We start from the raw sequence: 22,948 nt of genomic DNA, 5'->3' as shown, positions 1-22,948 counted from the left end.
ACGAGGTTATCCCACTGCAAATACCTTTTAAAAAGCAAACATTTGTGATGTGTTATCTTATGTCTTATGACAAAGTAAAGACTTGGGTAGATTATGCGACCCATGTTAGTTTAATGATGCATAATTCAAGTCTATCTCTGTCTCTATCTCATCTAGAAAATGGTTGGAAGAGGAGAGAAAAGGAAAGTCAGTCTAACTGACTATTTTGGAAGGTAGGCCAACTAAAGGAAATTTCATAGTGTCCCACTTGTAAGGGTAAATGTTGGCTTTTGACCTGTCAGCCAACAGCAAAGGTAATGATTAATTTTTTACTTTTAGTGTGCAGAGTAAGAGAAGCCATGTAGGCCAGTTCTACTCAAAAACCAGCACAGGTCCAAGTCAGACCAGCACAGACCAGACCTCCAGCACAGGCCCAAGTCAGACCAGCACAGACCAGACCTCCAGCACAGGCCCAAGTCAGACCAGCACAGCCCAGACCTCCAGCACAGGCCATTATCAGACCTGCACAGCCCAGACCTCCAGCACAGGCCCAAGTCAGACCAGCACAGACCAGACCTCCAGCACAGGCCCAAGTCAGACCAGCACAGCCCAGACCTCCAGCACAGGCCATTATCAGACCTGCACAGCCCAGACCTCCAGCACAGGCCCAAGTCAGACCAGCACAGACCAGACCTCCAGCACAGGCCCAAGTCAGACCAGCACAGCCCAGACCTCCAGCACAGGCCATTATCAGACCAGCACAGACAGCTCAGGTCTTTCCAAAGTCATAATAGGAAAATGCTTACTATAGTGATTTAATATTTAGTAGAGTAGAAAGTAGGTTAGTATTATGTGTCACTCAGTTATAGTCTTTTGTTTGCTCATAATTTGATGGGCATCTCACAATGTGGCTGGATTTATAACCTGCTCAAGACTAGTAGTTCACTATTAGGATTAGTTCACTTTCAGAGACTAATATGTCATTTTTGTAAAACACATAATTGCAATTGTTAAAGGGATAGTTCACCCAAAAATATAAATCCTATCATTAATTAATCACACTAATATTATTCCAAACCCTTTTTTCTGGGGTTTACGTGTGGAAAGGATGGTAGTGCCGATTGTTTTTTTGGCATATCTCGGACCCTAGGCTGACCAGAGAGACGCGTTTTTTTCACAGACAATTTATAGGGCAGGCAGCGAGCGGATCGTGAAGAAAGGTCAGCTGAAATTGACACTTTATGTTTTAGGCTAGAAATCGCTGATACAACCTTTAAAAGGTGTACACTGTATTGTCCATTACTTTCAGATGATTCAATCCAAAATATATTCATTAGTGTTTTGAACCTTACAGAGAGCCTTACAGGTTTGGAATGACATTAGAAGGAGGAAATAATGGCAGGATTTTCATTTTTAAGTGAACTATCACTTTAACATTAGTCTGTTATTTATGAAATTATAAAGCACATCAGTCTTATAGGGTAGGCTTTACATTAAAATTGTGTGCAATGAAATCATGTTTTTGTTTAGGTCCTGGCATACCATGTACTGAAGATTGGCCGGACATTTGGAGTAAAAGCCAATGGGAAGCTTTTAAATCAAAGAACCCTTGGTTGGGGTGCAAGAATAAGAGGCTTGGTATGTGATTGTTCAATCTGACTTTAATTCATATGAGCTTTTACTTTTTTCACAATTTGTAAAATAAAAGCAGAGACTATTGTTCAAGTTAAATTAATATTAAAATGACTATGGCATAACAAATATAACATGGAGTTTTTTAAGGCCTATGTTTGTTTGTTTTTCTTATTCTTTTAAAGATTTTATAAACATTTTATGCTAACAACATGAAATTCCTGACCTAGCTGTCTTTGAATGAAGCATGGTTTATGGCATTTGTGGTAATAAATTTAAAAAATGCAGCTAAAATCTAAAATAAACAAATGACAACTGAAATTAATGGCATACAACTAATTCCATTTTTACTTTCTTAATTACAGGATGCCTGGTCTGCTGTAATAAAGGATCAACAGGGGTCTTTAAAGAACAAGGTGTCCAGATTTCCATGGAGTGGTCTACATTTCAAATTCAAGGTTCTATCAATGAAAACAGGGACACTGTTTTATGTTCATTAAGGAACAAAATCAAAAGACATTATTGCTCAAAAGCACATGCTCATGCTGAAAATATAGAAAACTTAAAAAAAAAAAGATGTGCTGGGAAAAAATGTGGACACAATGAACTTGTCATTACTAAAAGAGACTTACTCAGTGTTCAGAACTGCATATTACCTAGCCAAAAATAATCGTCCCTTCACAGATCACGAAACGCTCGTAGAACTCCAGCAGCTAAATGGAGTCAAAATGGGACACATTCTGCACTCTCGTTTCAGTGCCACCAACATTATTGAAAGCATTGCGAAAGAAATGCAGTGTTCAATTGTGAATAACATTATTAGATCCTCAAGCAAACTAGCTGTACTAATAGATGAGGCTTCCACCTTGAGTAGAAGAACCACCTTGATTGTTAACATCAAAACCTCTGTGCTAGGTGAACCGCCAGAGTTCATATTTCTTGATCTAGTGGAACTTAAGGACCAGACATCTGAAGGAATAACTGATGCTTTAATGAGTTGCCTAACAAAAGCAGGATTCACAGAGGAGTGGCTAAAACAAAACTTGGTATCTTTTGTCTCAGATGGTGCTAGTGTAATGTTAGGAAAACACTCTGGTGTGTCAACTAAATTGAAAATGAGATTTCCAAACCTGCTCACTTGGCACTGCATGAATCATAGGTTAGAACTGGCAGTTTCTGATGCTGTAGATAAAGTTACTGCTATAAATCACTTCAGAGTCTTTGTTGAAAAATTGCACAACATCTATAGCAAATCAAACAAAAACCAAAGAGAGCTTTTAGAATCAGCAGCTGAGGTTGGCTCTCAGGTTCTCAAAATTGGCAGAATCTTAGATGTTAGATGGGTTGCCAGCAGTTTTCGGACCGTTCGGGCTGTCTGGACCTCTTTTACTGCTCTTGCCAGACACTCTGAAAAGGCCTCCAATGATGACCAGAGGACCTGCACTGAGAGACAGACATACAGAGGCTTGTGTGACAGACTGAAGAGCCCAGAATTTCTCTGTGATCTTGGTTTGATGTATGATACCTTGCATGAACTGTCCATTGTCTCTGAGGAACTACAAGCTCAAACTATGACCCTACTCAGAGCAGATCTTCTTGTGAAAAGAGCAATCAGAGTTTTAACATCATTTAAAACTCAACCAGGAGAGAAACTATCAGCTGCCCTGGAAGCAAAGGATCATGGCACATTTAAAGATGTGCACTTGAAGTCAAACCCTAAGATGAAGTCCATTAACACTGAGGAATTCTTGCAAAGGCTAATTGACAGTCTACAGAAACGTCTTCCTTTTGAAGAAGACATTCTCAAAGATTTAAGTATTCTTGACACAAGCAGGTGGCCATCAGAGCCTAGCATTCGTTATGGTGAAGCAGAGATTTGTAGGCTCTGTGCACGTTTTAATGTGTGCCCTGACCAGGCCATTAAAGGCAGGGTAGGTAAAAAAATGTATAAAAAACTTTTTTTCCAAATTTGTTTAAACTTTATTTATATATCAATACATAATTAAAATGTAAGTACTCTGAAAAAGAAAGTATAAAAATCGAGTGTCTGTAGACATCTCCTCTCTCATTATTTCCATTCACTCCACCCCCTCCCTTCTGGGCTCCTATAGATTATTTATCGTCTCTACTACGGCTCGCTAAGTAATGTTATGTTAGCTATATTACGCAGCTACGTGTGCTAATGACACATGCTTCATGAAAAAAATATGTATGATCAAAATACAAAAAGAAAGATTTACCTGTCCAGCAGAAATAAAGCCATCAAGGAGTCACTTTTCAGCCCCTTGAGTTCCCTCAGTTCTCGCCATCGCTGGAAAGCCATGCCGATATTAACTCGCGTTTTATTTCTTTGTTTATCCAAAGACTTTTTGTTCATTGCCTTTTCTTGTACTGTTACTGTCTTCCTTTTTTTGCCTGGTTTGCCTTCACTAACTGCATAGGCTGGTACTGTGAATTTTGCTTGCTGTTTCTCTGTCATTGTTTTGGTATTCCTAGGATCCGTGCCTCTTGAATTCCTCAAATCAAACGTGCACGCGCAAGTGGGCGGGTCATGTGTGGCAAAAGGGTGGTTGCCATGGTTGCGAGAGAGTGACAGTCGCCTAAGCCAATCCTATGTTTCGTCCCGAAATGGAAATAATGAGCTGTGTGTAATACAGATTAAACGGTCTAGAGTCACTCGATTTTTATACTCTTTTTAACAGAGTACTTACATTTTAATTATGCATTGATATATATAGAAAGTTTAAACAAATTTGGAAGAAAGTTGTTTATACATTTATTACCTACCCTGCCTTTAAGGGAATGCGAGACTTAATTGAATCTCCCCAAACTGAAAGTCAGAATTTGAAACCCCTTAAGAGCTGCATGCAGACTTTTCCTGTAAGTACTGCAGAATGTGAAAGAGGTTTCAGTCTGATGAATACCATCTTGACCAACAAGAGGTCTTTGCTTCTTGTTTCACATGTTTCAAATTTAATGATGATCAACCTGAATGGCCCACCAATTTCACTGTTCAACCCAGAGAAATATGTTAATTCCTGGGCAAGACATCATCGCACTGCAAATGACCCTCAGTCACGTCAATGTAAATCTGTAAATATAACAAAAAATAGTAAATCTGTTTGGAACGTACTGTAAAAAAAATGCATAATAGATAAATGTAAATAAAAAAAACGCCAGATTGTAAATGTAGTTTTAAATGTATATATTCCTAATTAACAAAAAAAACAATGACTTGTAAATTGATATAAATGTATATGAATTGATATATACCTAATAAACCAAATAAACAATGACTTCTGACATGTTTTTGCCTTTAATTATTTTTTTCTCTGGGGGGGTGTAGTAAACCACTTTTTTTTTTAGGACTACACCACTGCAGTACATGCCTTCCATTGCATGTGTATTAGTGTAAAAACATTTCTAATTTGTTTATATAGAACTGAGACACAAATCTAAATTACCTCCAACTTTATCTTAAGTAAATCAATAGCAAGCCATAGATGCCGTACATTAACATTACATTGAAAATATTCTGGTATGTACCTTTAAAGGTGACCTATTATGAAAAAATCACTTTTATAAAGTGTTTTAACACAGTTAAGTGGCCGCAGTGTGTGAAAACAACCAGTCTATAATGGTAAAAATCCAACCACTCGTGTCTTTATTATCCCAATAAATCATAAACAGTCTCTCCAAACGAGCAGTTCCAGAATTATCCCAATATATACACATCATACTAGGGAAAGTCCTGCCCATTCATGACAATCTCTAACCCTATTAGCATGGAGCCCACCCTGAGTGAGAAGAAGCAGTCCGCCATTACTGTTTTCTTGCCGTAGCTGCAAGAGATACAATGTCAGTGCCAAAGAGGCATTACAAAGTATTGTGTTTCGGGATGCACCATTGAACATAGGGTTCTCCATAGATTGCTGAGGACATGGTAGTTATAGGGCTGGGCGATATGGCTGAAAACTGTATCATGATATAAGTGTTTCATATTAGGGATGGGCGTTTTCCACAAATATCACATTCGAATATTTGAGCTCACAAAAAACGACTATTCGAATATTCGTTTATTTAAATTAAGTTTAATGAGTCAGACGTTATTTTTCAACAACTTTTTTTTCATCATTTTGAACAAGCTTACAATAAACTTGAACATTACACATCGTGTTTTGTAGCTGAAAACCTTTAACAATGCGTGCAAACAAACAAAAGTACAGATTAAAAGCAAAAAAAAAAAAAAGTGAACAAAGAAAAAACGTAAAGCAGCCTGCAGCAATTAGGCTATTGTACAGAATGTAGCTTACACTTAATTTTTAAACTGTCAGCAAATCTTTTTTTCTATTGTTTCAAATGTTCTTGTTAAGAAATACGGGCATGTAAACATGATTGGGGGAAAGTCGGCTCCTTAGTCTGTTAACACTAAGGCCGGCCACGGAGAAAACGCGATCTGACGGCACAGACGTTGGCGGGACTCACAAATAACGGTGTGCTAAGCGAATAAGTTTTGTGAAGCGCTTCGTGTTTTCGTTTCACCACTGAATGGGATCCTCATCTGGTGGAATACATGGCTCCAGCAAGAACTGTTCCCACTCGTCTCGGCTGGATTCTGTGTAATCATCGCTGGAGAACTGGCTCAGCCTTTTCCGACGAGTGGGCATTGCATCTTCTTCATCGTGGCGACTGCATCCGCACCACTCACATCAAGGAAAATGTTCTTTTTTTTCTTACTTCTCTCATGTTTTCATCGAGAAACCTGAGATGTTTGTGCCGAGGGTCTAGGGCAGACGCGAGAAGAGGAGTTTTCACTGCATTCTCCAAGTTAGCAGTGTTTATTCGTTGCTTGAGAGATGCTGCAACAATGTTCTTGGATCACTTTCTGTGATTCTCCACGGCATATTTGAAGTACTGTAGAAGACCGCAGTTCTTTTAGGGGGCGTTCACATATCGCGTCTTTTGCATGCTCAAGTTCGTTATTTCCAATGTAGGCGCGCGGTATGCGCGCTCATAATGGAAGCGACGCTGTCGCGACGCGGTCGCGATGCGCACGCGGTGCGACGCGGTCCCGTTTTTTCCAGGCGCGTCCGCACAGCATCGAGTTAAAAACATCTCAACTTTCAGAATGCCACAAGCGCACCGCAGGTCATGTGACAAGAACTAAACATTCAGCTTCATCCTTTCCTGTAACAACGTTGAAAGCTCAGTTGAAAAAAACAGTTGAACAGCTGATCATAGCTGTATATGGATTGCCATTTTGAAATAAATTTAGTAGCAGAGATACTGAAAGCGTTTTTTTTTTTGTGCTGCAAATCCATTTATCCTTTGCTGAAATTTCCACGTCTTCATGGAGAGAACGCGTCGCCTCAGGAGCGCTTCTGCCCGAGAGCTTTGGAAAGAAGGAGAAAGCGGCGCACATAGCCTTTTCCACGCCTTATTAGGCGCGATATGTGAATGGCCCCTTAATCATTCATTAATTATTTTTTGCTTGCATACACCTTCAAATATGCCATGGAGAATCACAGAAAGTGACCAAATTAGGTTTTATTGTGAACTTTTTTTTTTTTTTTTTTTTGCGAAATTCGAATATCATTTTTATTTATCGAATAATTAGAGCAGAACGAATATTCGAATGTTCGACTATCCGTGCACATCCCTATTTCATATCGGTCAATATCGATAATTATTTATATTTTTATGACCTATTTAAAAGAAGGACCAGGAGAAAAATATATTACATTTAAATATTTTTATTTTAAACTTAAAAGATTAGTTCACCTAGAAAATTTCCTAATAATTTACTCACCCCAAAGCCATCCAAAATATCCATGTCTTTCTTTCTTCAGTGGAAAAGAAATTAAGCTTTCTTAGGAAACAATAGCAACCGAGTTGGAGTCCATTATATGAAGAAAAAAGCCTGAAATGTTTTCCTCAAAAAACTTAATATATTTTCCACTGAAGAAAGAATGGCATGGATATCTTGGATGGCATTGGGGGTGAGTAAATGATTAGGAAATTTTAATTATGAGGTGAACTAAACCTTTAACCTTCCTCTGATTCATAGGTGTGATTGGCAAAGGACAAAAAAGTAGGAAAATATAAGGCGCACCTACCATGATGCAGCGACAGCTCGTGTGATTATCCCGGAGTTAGGACATTGTACAGGATTTGTGTCAACACAAAAAACATTTCATCACTGGATAAGATTTGTTTGTTTATTTAAAGTGTGGTTTATGTCAGCTGAATGTGCTGAATGCTTTTCAGAGAAGATAAGGCAACATTATTTTAGTACAATTCATACCCAGCAGTAATTCAGGGGGAAAAAAAATCACGTGAAATTTCAGTCTTCCGACGTCTCATCGTGTCAATTCTCAATTGATTTTGATGGTAAAATCAATTTCGATTAATATGCGCGAGGGAGGAAGAGCAAGACTGAAGTTTGAAGATTGTGAGAGTGCGCACGTGAAGCCGGAGGAGAGCCTCTCTCTCTATCTCTCTGCTCGTTCTCTCAGTAACGTGCCTGTCTAAGGGCGCCTGTCAGAATTAGCGCAGTAGTCAGTCATCTTATCTACATCACCCACCAATCAAATAAGGCTTTCCACTTATCACTCCACGCCGGTTCTGTTACTGAAGAATCCAACACGAGACAACGATATGGCGCGATCAAACTGTTACATGATTGGCTGGTAGCGTGTCACTCCCGTAGACTGTATAAGAGCCCCTCCCTACGTTGCTAGGTTACCAGAGAGGGTGTGCCTTTGTTCATGCAACCAAACTTGCTTCGCAACCTCTGGTTTCTTCCGACAAAGAAAAAAAAAATATAGAACATTTTATCGAACATTTTTATTGATATCGATCATGTGTCTAACGCGATACATATCGTTATCGTTTAATCGCCCAGCCCTATAATTTTCAAAGGAAATATCCCAGCAAAAAAACAGAAAAATCCTATATGTTTGTGCTAATAATTTTACACCAGACTGCCTCACAAACGAGGGTCAATTCAGCCCCGGGGATGTGCAAAGATTACTTCTGAAAGAGGGATCGATACCAACGCTTTGTGCGCAAACGTCAGTTCCAGACAAAGTAAGCATCACGTGTCATATTCTGTTTTCCAAAACAGCTTCTTGGCTCTCTGTAAGGTTAATGTTGCTAAAGCTACCATTGTCTCTGTCAGTTTTCACTGTTGCTGCCTTCAAGTGCTACTAGAATGATAGTAAATAGGAATGTGCTAGTTAAAAACTGCATATGGAAGCAATGTGAAGTCGACCGCTTGAATTTGTAGAGCACATAATATGATAGCATGCGAAGGCACCATGAGACCAGCTATATTGTTATTTTTATCGTGCCATGCACCCGTCTGTATAATTTTACTTGCATTTACTATGCAAAGTACTCTCAGATTGTGTGATTTTTTCCTGTTTTGTTTTTTGCCAATATGCCAGAGCATAAGCTCTTGAAGCTCTGCCCTCTTCTGGAAAGGTAGGTGGGAGCACCAGCTCATTTGCATTTAAAGGGACAAACACAAAAACTGCGCTTTTGGCCGAGCGGCAACCTCCCGCTCTCTTTCATGAAGCCAACAAGAAAGTGACTAAAACTGCAATTCATCGACTGGCCGCTTGAGGCTGGCTGCAAAAGGGAGTCAGTCCCATAGATTTCCCATGTTAAAATGCCCAACTTTACAGCATAAAAAAAACATATTTACAGCCTGTTTCAAAAAATTATTTCAGTCTATATAGCTAATTTTACCCTTCATGATAACTGTGAGGGGGGTGAATTTATTTTATAACTCATTTGTTTAAATGTTTTTTTTGCCCATTTTCGATTACCCTGGAGTGACGCGCTGCCAAGTTGGCGATGGTCTGCTCCGCCCACTTTTTGCTTCAAAAACGCTCTTCAGAAACCTATGGGTGATGCAGATGAAGTAGTTGTGTAGAACAGATTTCTACTATTATCTTGTGGCTCAAAGGAAGAACAAACCTCATCGATTCTTATGTGTCAAATAAGCATATTTGATGTCTGATGATCAATGTTTATGTGTGAATAAAAGTCTAAATTAACCCCATATAGCCTACTGTATAAATATTTGATACACAAATTTCTAAGCTCTAAATTATCAACGATTAAAACTTCTAAAAAGTTGTAAAATAATCGAAAAATTTACATTACAAGCTTTTCTTACTTTTTAGTCATATAAATATCAGCAACTGCCTTTGTTTTAGACTGTTTATAATAGTTTGTCTAAATGTTCAGTAAACTGTTGCATAAAAAAGACTATGATTTCATATTTCAGGCTTTACAGGGTTAAATCTGTTTATTTTATCAAGCCATTGTGTCTCTTCAGAAGACTTGAATTAAACCACTTGAGTCTGGATTACTTTAACAAATTTGATGGTGGAATGGACTTTTTATTAAGGGACATAAATCTTTCAGGATTTCGTTAAAAATATCTTTATTTGTGTTCCGATGATAAACAAACTTCTCATAAGATTGGAGTGACATGAGAGTGAGTAATTTATAACAGAATTTTCATTTTGGGAAACTTTTCCTTCAGCAGACTGTTTACTGTTTACTGGCAGGCATAAGTCATATTTTTGCATATAAAATATTTCAAGCATCTCTGAATTTTGCAATTATTAATGAAATCATATTCCAGTGAGGTAACAGCAACCAAATAAAACCCAAAAGACTCCCGCTGTTTAATCCCAGCAGGTCCAGGGATGAGGCGTCTGCAGGAGTGAAGCTGTGTGTCAGCCTTGAGTATGGCGTGTCCGTAACATATTCAGACATGCAGTGCTGGGGTGTATTTTTATGCCATGTCCAATGACAGCTACTATTTCTTAACAAACACACACTACAACCCACCACTCCACAGGCCCAAAAACACCATGCCTACCTGTATGACAGCAAGAGATAAATGAAAAGATAAACTAAATATGTTCCTCTTTGGCAGTCTGTGGGTTTGCTGTGTTGTGTGCAACTGTCATGCTGATGCGGTAAGCTTGACACCCAGAAAGTGAGACTGACCGCTCTCACAAACCCAAACTCTTCTGAAGCTATTTATCTATCCAATGCCTTACTCACTATGATAATATCTTTCAAATATTTTAATTTGGGAACTTTTCTTAACAAAACTGATATCATTATTAATGAATCCCAATTGACTGTCACTGCATATACATCACCGATCAAAAGTTTGAAATAATTAAGATAAATTTTTCTGAAAGAGTTTCTTTTGCTCACATGACTGCATGTATTTGATAAGCAATACAGTAAAAACAATAATATTTTAAAGTGCTATTACAATTAAATTTTTCTATGTGGATATATATATATATATATATATATATATATATATATAGGGCTGTGCGATATGGGGAAAATATCTAATTGCGATTTTTTTTTGACAGATATTGCGATTGCGATTTGATATACGATTTTTAAATTTGCAAAGTCAAGCTTCAGCTTAATATTGTCAATAATGTGCAGCACAGTATGATTACACAGTATGATTATCATTACCCTGCTGAAAAAAGAAAGAAAGAAAGAAATTCTTACAGTTTCCATGAAACCATTACAAAATTAGGAATCCAATAGGAATTACTATGGATCTATCCAATACAATATATTATATATATATATATATATATATATATATATATATATATATTTTTTTTTTTTTTTTTTTTTTTTTTTTTTTTTTTCAGCAGACAAGATTATAATGGTATTGTGGAAATTGCAAGGGACAACTTCTCACTTTGAGCACACGAATGTGTGTCTCGTTTATTTTAAAAGCAGAAAACAGAATACTCGAACAATGGTGCTGACCGGCGTGTTACGTCATCACGCATTCCGAACATTTAAAGGGACCACGATCCCTGAACAGTTATTTAGAACACAGTGTACAGAACTACACTTAACAATGGTGAATTATGTCTGTCACATTCACTACAGTATAACTAATTTTATAGAATTAACTTAGTTACTGAATTTCACTGGAGATATTTATTTTTTTATATAAAGAACTGTATTTCTTTAGTCAATCATTAAAGTATTACATGTTAAACTGTATTTGGGATTTTAAGAACAAGTGGAAAATGTGCTGAATGTTTCATTTCATTCAATAGAAATTAGCAAGCAGTTAGACTGAATTTACATTCATTTTACACTCGGAATACACGTACACGTTTACACGTAGGGAATAGAGGGGCAGGGGCGAGTATGAGAGGCATTCAGAGACATTGTGACGCAGCTCTTGTAAATTATATTTTTTGTTTGTTGTCTGTTCGTTTTTGCCTTACTATTTACCTGACCATGTAGACGCCATAATCCCACTCAGTCTCTCTCCTGCTTTCCGTTTTTTTTATTTTTATTTTTTATTTTTTTTTATGGTGCCGGTTTACACAGCTGCCTAGAGCAGTGCTGATTGGGTAGAACGGAGGTGCGCTCACTCAATTGGTTAGTAAGACTGTCACTGAAGGCTGACAGTCATGCATATGCTGGAACAGAGTAATATCGCGTCCAGATCGCAGGTTTTTGCGATTAGCAAACCGCAACGTCTCAAATCGCGATTTAGATTCGATTTCGATTAATTGCACTGCCCTATATATATATATATATATATATATATACATATGAAGTATGATGTGACGTCAAAAAAATTGTTGAGCCGCTTTGGCGAAGTGATGAACAGTCTGCAAGCTTTGAATGCTTATATTTTCTAAATGTGAACTGTATCACTGTTTTCACACTGGCTTACAGATAACCCAGAGCCATATAGAGAGAGAGTTGCGACAACTCCATTGACTCCAATGGAATGCTTTTTTTACAGCAATGTCGGCTCGTGGAGCCTCTAAATAGTTCCCGGAAGTAGCAGTAAACCGATGCCGCGCCGTAGAGATGCAGCAGGACAAACCATTTGCGACGAACTTTTAAAAGGTAAGACATTTAAATAATAAGATTTTATATTATCAGTGCATCTTAATAACAATAAATTGTAAATTAAAACCTTCTAGTAGATTATTACTCATTAAATGAATAGATTTAAGGGATTTTATCAGATAACTAACAGATTAGGCTAGGATTGGAACGAACACCCTATTAATTGTAAAATCTGTTCTCTTAATTCAGTTTCATCCATCGTGTTTGGAATTAGAAAAAAGAAGTCTTATTTTTATTTTTTTTTGCAGAGTGGGGAAAGTTAGCTTACTTAGCCTATTACGTTAGTTCAATATAACGTTTGATCACGGGTGACAGCGGTGAGGGCAAGTGGTAAAAATGAGGTTATAAAGTTGTTCCTTATTACACGTATTAAATAATTAAATTCCTTAATAATAAAATGCACCCTATTGACATAAATTTAGAGTGATTTGAGTTACATGCTAAAAACATGGGTGGAGTGTTCTTAGTCATTGTGATTCATTGACTATTACCTGTCTATATTATTTTTTGAGAGAGCTGCATTTTCATTTTTTATTTTTCTTAGTGCTGCCTTTGCATTTTTTTTTTTTTTTTTTTTTTCTTGTCTCTTTAATTTTTTTAATAGACCCAGGTAACTGGCTGATGGTTAACTGGAATGCTGACTGGCTGCTGACTGACTTGCTGCTGGATGAGTGCCAAGCTGAATTTTCAGCATCATTACTTATGAATGGCAGTGTACATGTTTATATATGATTATGCTTATATATGAGTATGCTTAAGTTGTTTTAAACCTGAATATATTGCATACATGAATAAGTATTGTAAGCATTATACTAGATATAATAGATATATTATCTATAATACATAATTATATTACTATATGTAATTGTAAGAATTACATTAAGCTTCATTTTACATTTCTTTAACATGCTAATTACTGCTGCTAACTGTTAATTGGCCCATTGTGCGTTGCGAGCTGAAAATCACCTGTCACCAGCCTGTCTCTGTACTACCTGAAAGTCATCAATATGACATTAGTTAACACGAGATCAGTGAAAAAAAAGAACAATATGTAACGTAAAAAGGCAACAGTAACCCGTGTTTATACAACTTAACAGTAGCCTGAAATAAGTTGTTTTTAAAATAACGGTAATTGAACACTAATCCTCAAAAATTACCTGATTTGATATTTTAAAAACAACATCGCTGTAACTACATACTCATGATACATACACATGTTGGTGTGTTGTATAAATATATAAAATAAATGCATTTATTGACTCCTTATTACCAGAAATCGCAGTTCTGTCACTCTACTCTTATCAGTTTGAATGGCCGCTAATGCACTTCCTGGAACTATCTGAAGTCGACACGAATCACGTGACAACCAAACATTTCGAACTTCCGTTATCGAATCTTTCTCTCTATATGGCTCTGAGATAACCTTAAGACTAACATATTGATACTAACACCCCAAAAAACTTACATTTTGATTTCATGGGGGCTTTAAGTAAATAGTATTTAAAGACAGCTACTATAAAGTGGGAACAAAATATCTTATATGTAATATGGCTTGGGGGCTTTGAATATTGTGTTGGACAACAAGCAGCTTTTAAAATCAAAAAACAACAATCATGAAAACAACAAAAATTCACCAGCACCTGCTCACACATGCCCAAACACAGCTCTTGTGCAAGCCAGCAACAGTCATTTCCAAAGAGAAGCTGATCTCCTGAACTGTCAGCCACTGAACTAATCACATGAAAGATTGTGTGTGGACTTTCTGATGGAGAACCTGCGTTAAGCCAGAGAAATAAACAGATTTTATCACAGGTTTCAGTTCTTGTTTCGGCTGTGTGAAAGCCGCTGTTATGACTGTCAGACTAATCAAAGCGCACACCAGAGCACCTTCTCTTAAGAAGACATTGATTGTTTCAAAAACTTGTCTTCCCTACATCATTTTAACAGCAGATATTTATAAACAGCCAGTAATATTCCAGCACTGATCCTCACAGTCTCCATGCTGGGCTCAATAACATTGAAATGGCAAGGGAGGTATGCAGCCAAACAGCTTGCTGAATCACATTACTGCTAGACATTCTGTATGTTTTATGGTTACAACGGCAAAAAAAAAAAACTGTAATGCATTTGGTACTGGTTGCCTTATTGGGATTTTTAGCATCAAACTGTAGATATAAACACAATGCATAATGCAATCATTCCCTGGTGCATATTAGTTACATATTTGTTGTTTTGAGTTCACTAGACCTTTAAGCAACATTTTTTGATGTGCCTGTGCAAATAGAAGCTCTAAATTAAACAAACAATTTCAATTCACTGTTAGTGCACAACATGCAGTGATTAGATCTTTACATTACAGACTGTGGCCTGTCAACTGTACTCTGTGACGTCATTGTGTGCACAGCTGATGGGCTCAACATCCAAGTAAAATGGGCAATGTCTCACAACCTACTAAGACAACCTCCATAGACTGCATTTTTTGGGGCATCACATTGCACGTCTGGTGCTGTCTAGGTAGGCTACTAACTAGGTTGTGAGCTACAATCAACACCAACCTTCAAGCTCCATATCATCATTATTGTCGTGAGTGAGCGTTGCAATCGGCTGGAGACATGCATAGCATGTCATACAATCATGCATGTTAGAGTTTGCATTAGAGACACAGCAGGGGTGTGCGCTGCTACTGATCTGCAGGGACACAAACACTGCAGATAACCTTGAGGATGACAGATGGCACACTGAACCCATACACACATCAAGAGGATGTTGATTGTGATGATGATGATGATGTACACAGGCTGCATGCACACGCGTCACGCTTGATCATCGATTAAGCACAGGCGTTAAATAACGCGCCTCGCAGGTTTATTTCTCACCCACCGTGAACGGGATGTCGTTGACGCTTCCCACGGAGTAGCAGCAGTCCCCCGGGTTAACGGCCCCCGTCAGCACCTGGTGCAGATGCATTTTTGTTGATCACGCCGACGTTGAATTATTTACAGCAGCGACGTTTCTCCGCCCGCTCGGTTACTCTCCATCTAACGTTAGACCGGGAATCCCATCCGACGGCGTCCGGCCTGGCAGCCGCTCATCCGTCTCTTGAAACCCCGTGCGTTGAAACACACACGGGCTCTGCTGAAATATGCGTCCCAGTGTCCGATTTCCTGCACAGAATGGTTAATGTTAATGTTGTCGCGTCACTGTCAACATCAACGAGCGGATTATACGTTCCTCATCCTGGTCCTGCTGCTGCTGCTGAGACTGGAGCGCGCGGCACGATCACCGCAGAGGCGCTCGTGCTCTTCGTGCGCGCGACCTAATGACAGCGACAGTGCAGAACTAGATACTACAAAGTTTCCCTGATGCACACTCTTAGCCAAGCCAAGGACCTCCAGTATAAAATATAGTGATAAAGTAAAAAAAAAATGTTAGCAAGAAATAATGTAAACTACATTTAAACTAAAATGTAATGAATTATATATATATTTTTTATTTATTTTTTACAGACTCCCTTTTTTCCTTCACAGAACATTCACTGTTGTGGGAAGATTATAGATTATATTAAAATGGGTAATTACATTTTATTTAATGGATCTTATTATAATTTTTCCTAAATTAGGCTACAGAGTAAGGAAAGGAAGTAAACAAAAAAAGAAAAGAAAAGAAAAGAAAGCTACACAACATCGTTAGAATCCACGTTATGTTTATGGGCGTTATATTTTCCATGATACCACTGAGGAAGACAATTCGCTTGTATGACGCTCTCATTTAGTGTCTATGAATCATTTCCGTGTAAAAGTTAAAGTTTAGACTCATTTTATTGATATAACTGCAGACGAAACACAAACGCTCTGATTTTATGACATTGCCATTATTATAAACTTTGTTATGTTAGCGCGTTCTGGTGCCTCTACATCTAGGGCCTTTAAAGCGCTTCCATGTTTTCGTAGCGCGCGCACAAGCGTGACGATGACGCGTCTCCTGCACGCGGTCATTGATCGGTGATCGAGGGTGAGGGAAGAGCAATGCGGGGGTGTTATGTGTGTCAATTTTAATGTAGATCACGCAGAGCTCAGGTGAATAATAAAGACATTGAGTTATCGGGTATGATTTCACACAGTCCTGAAAGAATTAACGCCATATTCACACTAAACGCTACAGCTGATGCCGATCAGGGAATCCCAGCACCCCTGCACGCGTCAGTTTGGTGTGTTCTGAAAACATTACACGACTTTCATAATGTTACATGACATTTACATCATTGGCAGTCATGGTACGACTTTCATGGTACATGGTACAACTATAACATTAAATAGCGTAACAATAAATGCCATTCACAAATTAAATAGAGAAATGTAATATTACATAACATTCACTTTCATAGCATTCATAATAACACGACATAGCATTCATAATAACATTGCTTGGTATTTATAACATGATATGAAATTTATAACACTGACATTCTTGACATGAAATGACAAAATGCATTCCATTCAAAATATTATAGCCTACAATTTGTAATATTGCATAACATTCAAAACATGACAGGCTACTATTTCACTCTACGGCTGGGTTATTTTTTAACCCAAAATGCTGGGCTGAGTCTGTTGGGTCATTTTGTTGGGTTATTTTATTTCTTTCTAAACACTTTTGGGTAGTTTCATTTACCAGGTGTTGGGTTAAACCTGCTGGGTTGCGTCGCTGGGTTATTTAACGCGCCTTGAAGATGTTTAAATCGCTCCCCAACTGTCATTTTGGAAGAACAACGGGGCAAAGCCACGGCTTTCAACTGTTTTAAGGTAAGTTTATTTAATGTTTTCATTAATAATTATTTAAAATTGGCAGAATTATAACTTTTTTTTGTGGCAACAATACTGTGAAACTTCTACAGGCCAACATTATTTACGTTAAATGATGAAAAGTTTATCTAAAACGGCCAACCTACGTTACGCTACTCGCATAATCGTGTTAAGGTATCTGAAACGACAGATTAATACAGTTTTATTAAGTTTCAGACAGTGACGGATGGCTGAAATATGCGAATATCTGTGAAAATAGAGGAAAAAGTAGTTTCTGACACTGAAAAGCGAATTTAACATTTAAGTGAGTCAGATGAGTTCAAATAAGTGTATACTACTTTCTCGCTCTAATGTAAACGCCATAAATCATACAAATTACGTACCATATAGTCGGACCGCAGGTCTAAAAGAACCGACGATCCGGTTCAAATAAACCGGTTCAGTAATTCTCGAACAAAGTGATTCCCGGTGTTGTACCGAACTCTGACATCCACATCTCAGAGCCGAGCAGTGTTGCCAGATTGTAAATGTCCAAGTATCGTACCAGAAGTTCAAAATTATCCTATTTGGAAGAAAATTATCGTACACAAGTCAAAAGAGTTATTTATCTATTCTAAACCAACTACATTTTAACACGAAATTACCACAATAGATAAGCCGTATGATCATGGCAACAAAATACTATCCCATTATTTTCAGTGACTGTCTGCGTCGCGGCGCATATTAAAACATATTAAAATTGTGGTGTATCGGGATAATGTGTAATTCATGATGTGCATTCATTGGTTCCTATGCTTGGGGAGAGGGTATTTAAGTCACGTGATGTGATTTGCACGTGTGGTTGATAGTGTTGCCAGATTGGGCGGTTTTGACTTGGATTCTGCGGGTAAAAATTGTCTTGGGCGGGTGGACAAAATTTGGGCTGGTTTGGGGTCAGCTTGGCGGTTTTCAAAAATATAAATTGTATAGGCTAATTGGCTAACAAACAAGCTCAAGTGTGCATATACTGCATCCGAATAGTCATCACGTTGTTATAAACTGCAGTGCAGAGGTGCTGATGCTGATGTGGACGTCGCGGTCGTACTTTTAGCCAATCACTAGTGATCTACAGACACACGTGATGATTCATGAGCAATAACGGATCTAATTTTAAATGTATGAACTGTATGAGTGATCATAATGCCTGAATATTTGTTACATGGTAAAGAGTGGGAGAGTGTTTTAACACTCAAAACGTGAATTACACCTGTTGAGGGAAAGATGACACCAAGACTCCAATATTACTGCAACGCCTAAAATAGAGGACAGTTAAATTATTTAATTTATAACATAATCTATTTATATCTAATCTATATCTAAACGATCTTGTCTTTTATCTTTTAAACAGAACAGATTGGTATATCTTCTTAGTTTTGACTGTGCAAATGTAATGTTCTACAATATGAACTTCACAAAAGAATAAAGCCCCTATTAGGGCGGTATTGTTTCTCATGTGGACCGCTGTGAAAATATATTTACATACCACCTCAGTGATAAACTCATGGATTCGGATGACGATTATTATTGTTGTTGTTAATTTTCATACAGTATTTATCAATGAATGACAACACAGTTTTGACTGTTATATGTGTGCATAAACAAGTGTGAAATACCTAATTACGTTGCTTTTTCCTATCACTTATACTGGACACTTATGCATTTAAATTCTGACTGTTGACATTGAAAATGATGCATGTTTTTTCGAGGGTATCGGTAAATCAATTGTAAATCAATAAAATGTTTTGACGGTGACTGCTTGCATAACCTATTTTAATCATATTCGGTAATTGTCTTTAATGTATTTGCCACCATTTGATCCATGGGAAATTTATCTAACGTTATTATTTAGTTTTAAGGAGTTAAAATGGCTCTTAACACCTTTGACTGACATGTTGTATCACATTATTTTGTTAGTTAAAGTTTTGGGTGGTTTTTTGTTGGAGTGGGCGGGTTTTTGTGAGCTTTTGGGCTGGAAATCGTCCATCCAATCTGGCAACAATGGTGGTTGATGTGATGTAATCTGCCTGTGACCTGAACACCAGTAAAGCATGCGTTGATGGCATTTGGTTTTGCCTCGTGAATATATGACATAAATTGAAAAAAAAACCATAATGCTCAGGAATGTTATTTTAAAAATTCTAAATGTCACAATTGTGGGAAGATTGGGCATATAAAGAGAGCTTGTAAAGTTAAAGTGAAGTCGCATCTCAACAGTAAATCTGCTGAACAACATAACAAGCATAAAGTAACAGCTTATATGTATGCTGAAGAGCCCGAGCTGGAAATGTTTTCCATGTTAAGTGATACTGAGAAACAGCCTTTCCGAGTGAATTTTACTGTGAATCAGCAGGATTTATTGATGGAAATTGATACAGGAGCGGCTGTAAGCATCATTTCACAACAAGTGTATAAACAATCGTTTGCCCATGTGCCACTGGAGGGAGCTAGAGTAAAGTTAAAAACCTACACCGGTGAATGCATTCCAGTTTTGGGTCAATTCACAACTACTGTACAATATGAGGATCAAGTGAACGAGTTACCACTAATTGTAGTAGAAGGGGATGGTCCAAACCTGTGTGGTAGGAACTGGCTCCAGAAAGTAAAATTGAATTGGAAAATAATTCGATTTGTGAGTCAAGCTAAGCAGCCTGGGTCTATTCAAGAAGTGCTGGACAAGTATAGTGAAGTCTTTAAGGATGAGCTGGGCACTCTAAAGGACATTAAAGCTACTATTTCAGTGAAATCAGATGTTCCACCCAAGTTTTGTAAAAATTGTCCTCTCCCTTTTGCTATGAAAGAACGTGTGGAGAAGGAAATTGAAAGACTTGAAAAAGCCAATGTTATATCTCCAGTAAAATACAGTGAGTGGGCTGCTCCAGTTGTTCCTGTTATAAAAAAAGATTCCACAATTCGCTTATGCGGAGACTACAAAGTCACTGTTAATCAAGCTGCCAATACTGAAGTGTATCCCTTGCCACGGATTGAGGAAGTTTTAGCCATTTTGAGTGGAGGGAAGTTGTTTTCCAAGATTGACTTGGCACAGGCATATCAACAGGTCTTACTGGATAATGATTCTAAGAAGTATACGACAATCAACACCCACAAGGGATTATATGTGTATAATCGTCTTGCTTTTGGCATCAGTTCAGCCCCTTCCATTTTCCAACGGATAATGGAAAATTTGATGAAAGATTTGAAAGTGATTGTGTATTTGGATGATTTGTTGATCACAGGTCAAGATGAGCAAGAATATCTAACAAACCTTTGCAAAGTCTTACAGCGTCTGCAAGACTCAGGCTTAAGAGTGAAGGAATGTAAGTGTGAGTGGGGACAAACACGAATTGAATACCTGGGCCATGTGATCGATGAAAAAAGAGTATATCCAACGAAAGACAAGGTGAGAGCTATTCAAGATGCACCAGCACCCTCAAATGTGAAGGAACTGCGAGCCTTTTTAGGCCTGGTAAATTATTATGGACGTTTTGTACCGCATCAGAGCACGGTGTTGGCACCATTGTATAGACTGTTGAAAGAACAAGTTGCTTGGTGCTGGGAAAAAAAAGAACAAGGTGCTTTCAACAGGTGTTAAGAACTGCTCACCAGTGACAAAGTGTTGGTACATTATGATCCGCAATTGCCTTTGACTTTAGCATGTGATGCCTCTGCTTATGGAATTGGTGCAGTGATTCAGCACATCATGCCAAATGGTGAGGAACATCCCATTGCATATGCTTCACGTACTTTGTCACCTGCTGAAAAGAAATATTCATAGAAGGAAGCATTGAGTGTGATTTATGGAGTAAAAAAATTCCATCAATATCTTTGGGGAAGATCCTTTAATTTGATAACTGATCATAGACCATTAGTGACTCTGTTTGGTGAACATAAGCACTTCCCAATGATGGCTGCCGCTCGCATTCAGCGGTGGGCTATAATTTTGTCGGCATATGATTATCATATCATGTATCGCAAGGCAGAAAGTCATGGAAATGCAGATGGTTTGTCACGAATTCCATCACCTGAAATTACGGATGTAGGAACAGAAGCCATTTCAGCAAATATCAACACTCTTTTGACAAACCATCTTCAAGAAGCCCCTCTAAATGCAGCACAGATTGCCAGAATGACAAGAACAGATCAAGAACTTTCTAAAGTTTTCCGTTATGTCATGGAAGGTTGGCCAATGGAAGTGTCAGATGCTTTGAAAGTATTCTATGCAAAAAGAGATGAACTATCAGTGGAACAGGGATGTCTGTTATGGGGCACACGAGTGATTGTACCATTCAAATTTCGAAAACCAGTGTTACATGAAATTCACTCAGCACACCCTGGCATTGTTAAAATGAAAGCTCTGACTCGTAAATATGTGTGGTGGCCAAAAATTGATACGGATATAGAAAGAGTTTGCAAAGAGTGTAAAATCTGTCAACAAGAACAAAGAATGCCAAGTCACGTCCCTCTTCATCCATGGGAATTCTCGGTTGAGTGTTGGAAAAGGTTGCATGTTGATTTTGCTGGTCCTTTCCTGAACAACATGTTTATGATCATTGTTGATGCTCATTCTAAGTGGTTAGAAGTTTTTCGTATGCCACAGATTACTTCTCAAGCTACAATTACCAGATTGAAGAGATTGTTTGCTGCATATGGATTACCTGAACAAATAGTGACTGACAATGCAACTACTTTTACTTCTGAGGAATTCCAAAGATTTGTGAAGCAGAATGGTATTATGCATACCAGGAGTGCACCAAAACACCCAGCAACCAATGGATTGGCAGAAAGATATATCCAGACGTTTAAGATGGGTATGAAGAAATTGTCTAATGAACAAATGTGCATTGATGATAGACTATCTTTATTTTTATTGCGATATCGCACAACGCCTAATTGTACCACAGGTCAGTCACCTTCTGATTTATTTTTAAAGAGTCACATTCGCACCAGGTTGGACTTCCTGAAACCAAACATTCATGAAACTGTTCGCAGAAAAATCAACATGATTATCGGGCAAGAGAGAGATCCTTTGCTGTGGATGATTCTGTTTTCCTGCGAAGTACAGTGGGAGGAGATCCGAAGTGGCTATCTGGAGTGATTACACAACAGACAGGACCTGTTTCGTACAAGGTATGTGATCCGATATCGGATACTGTGTATAGACGGCATGGTGACCAACTGAGACCACACACTTCGTCCTCAGAGATTCCAATGCCACAGAATGAGAAGGAGACTGCTCAATATGCTGACCCCAATGATCAAGATTCTGGATTTGACATTTGACTCTGAGATACCTTCCGAACCTCTGGTTCCATGTCCAGTGGGTCTGCGTCGCTCTAAACGGACTATTAAATTGCCACAGCGTTTTAGAAATTGAGAATTTGAACTAATGTGGTGTTTTTGAATCTGGTGTATGGGTTTTAATGGGGGAGGTAATGTGGTGTATCGGGATAATCTGTAATTCATGATGTGCATTCATTGGTTCCTATGCTTGGGGAGAGGGTATTTAAGTCACGTGATGTGATTTGCACGTGTGGTTGATGTGATGTAATCTGCCT

At 38.1% G+C, this 22,948-nt stretch overlaps 2 protein-coding genes and 1 long non-coding RNA gene across 10 annotated transcripts in view; 1 reads left to right on the top strand and 2 right to left on the bottom strand.

The window, feature by feature from the left end:
* LOC132155937 (dmX-like protein 2) overlaps positions 1-15,838 on the bottom strand; it is a 95,865-nt gene extending 80,027 nt beyond the window's left edge. For all 4 annotated transcript variants that reach the window (XM_059564722.1, XM_059564724.1, XM_059564723.1 and 1 more), the window contains exon 1: positions 15,436-15,838. In XM_059564722.1, coding sequence (XP_059420705.1) covers positions 15,436-15,522 — 87 coding nt within the window. In that variant the 5' untranslated portion in view covers positions 15,523-15,838. The remainder of the gene's footprint in view (positions 1-15,435) is intronic.
* LOC132155938 (serine/threonine-protein kinase pim-2-like) overlaps positions 1-22,948 on the bottom strand; it is an 82,121-nt gene that overhangs the window by 17,797 nt on the left and 41,376 nt on the right. The window lies entirely within an intron of this gene.
* The window catches only part of LOC132155939 (uncharacterized), a 316,158-nt gene continuing 310,338 nt past the window's right edge, over positions 17,129-22,948 (top strand). For 4 of the 5 annotated variants that reach the window (XR_009437364.1, XR_009437366.1, XR_009437365.1 and 1 more), the window contains exon 1: positions 17,129-17,357. This is a non-coding gene — a long non-coding RNA (uncharacterized LOC132155939). The remainder of the gene's footprint in view (positions 17,358-22,948) is intronic. The other variant, XR_009437362.1, reaches the window with a different exon arrangement.

Source organism: Carassius carassius, chromosome 13 (genome assembly GCF_963082965.1).
Source record: "Carassius carassius chromosome 13, fCarCar2.1, whole genome shotgun sequence".
In the NCBI taxonomy this organism is placed as follows: Eukaryota; Metazoa; Chordata; class Actinopteri; order Cypriniformes; family Cyprinidae; genus Carassius; species Carassius carassius.
This window is presented reverse-complemented; position numbering and strand designations above follow the sequence as displayed.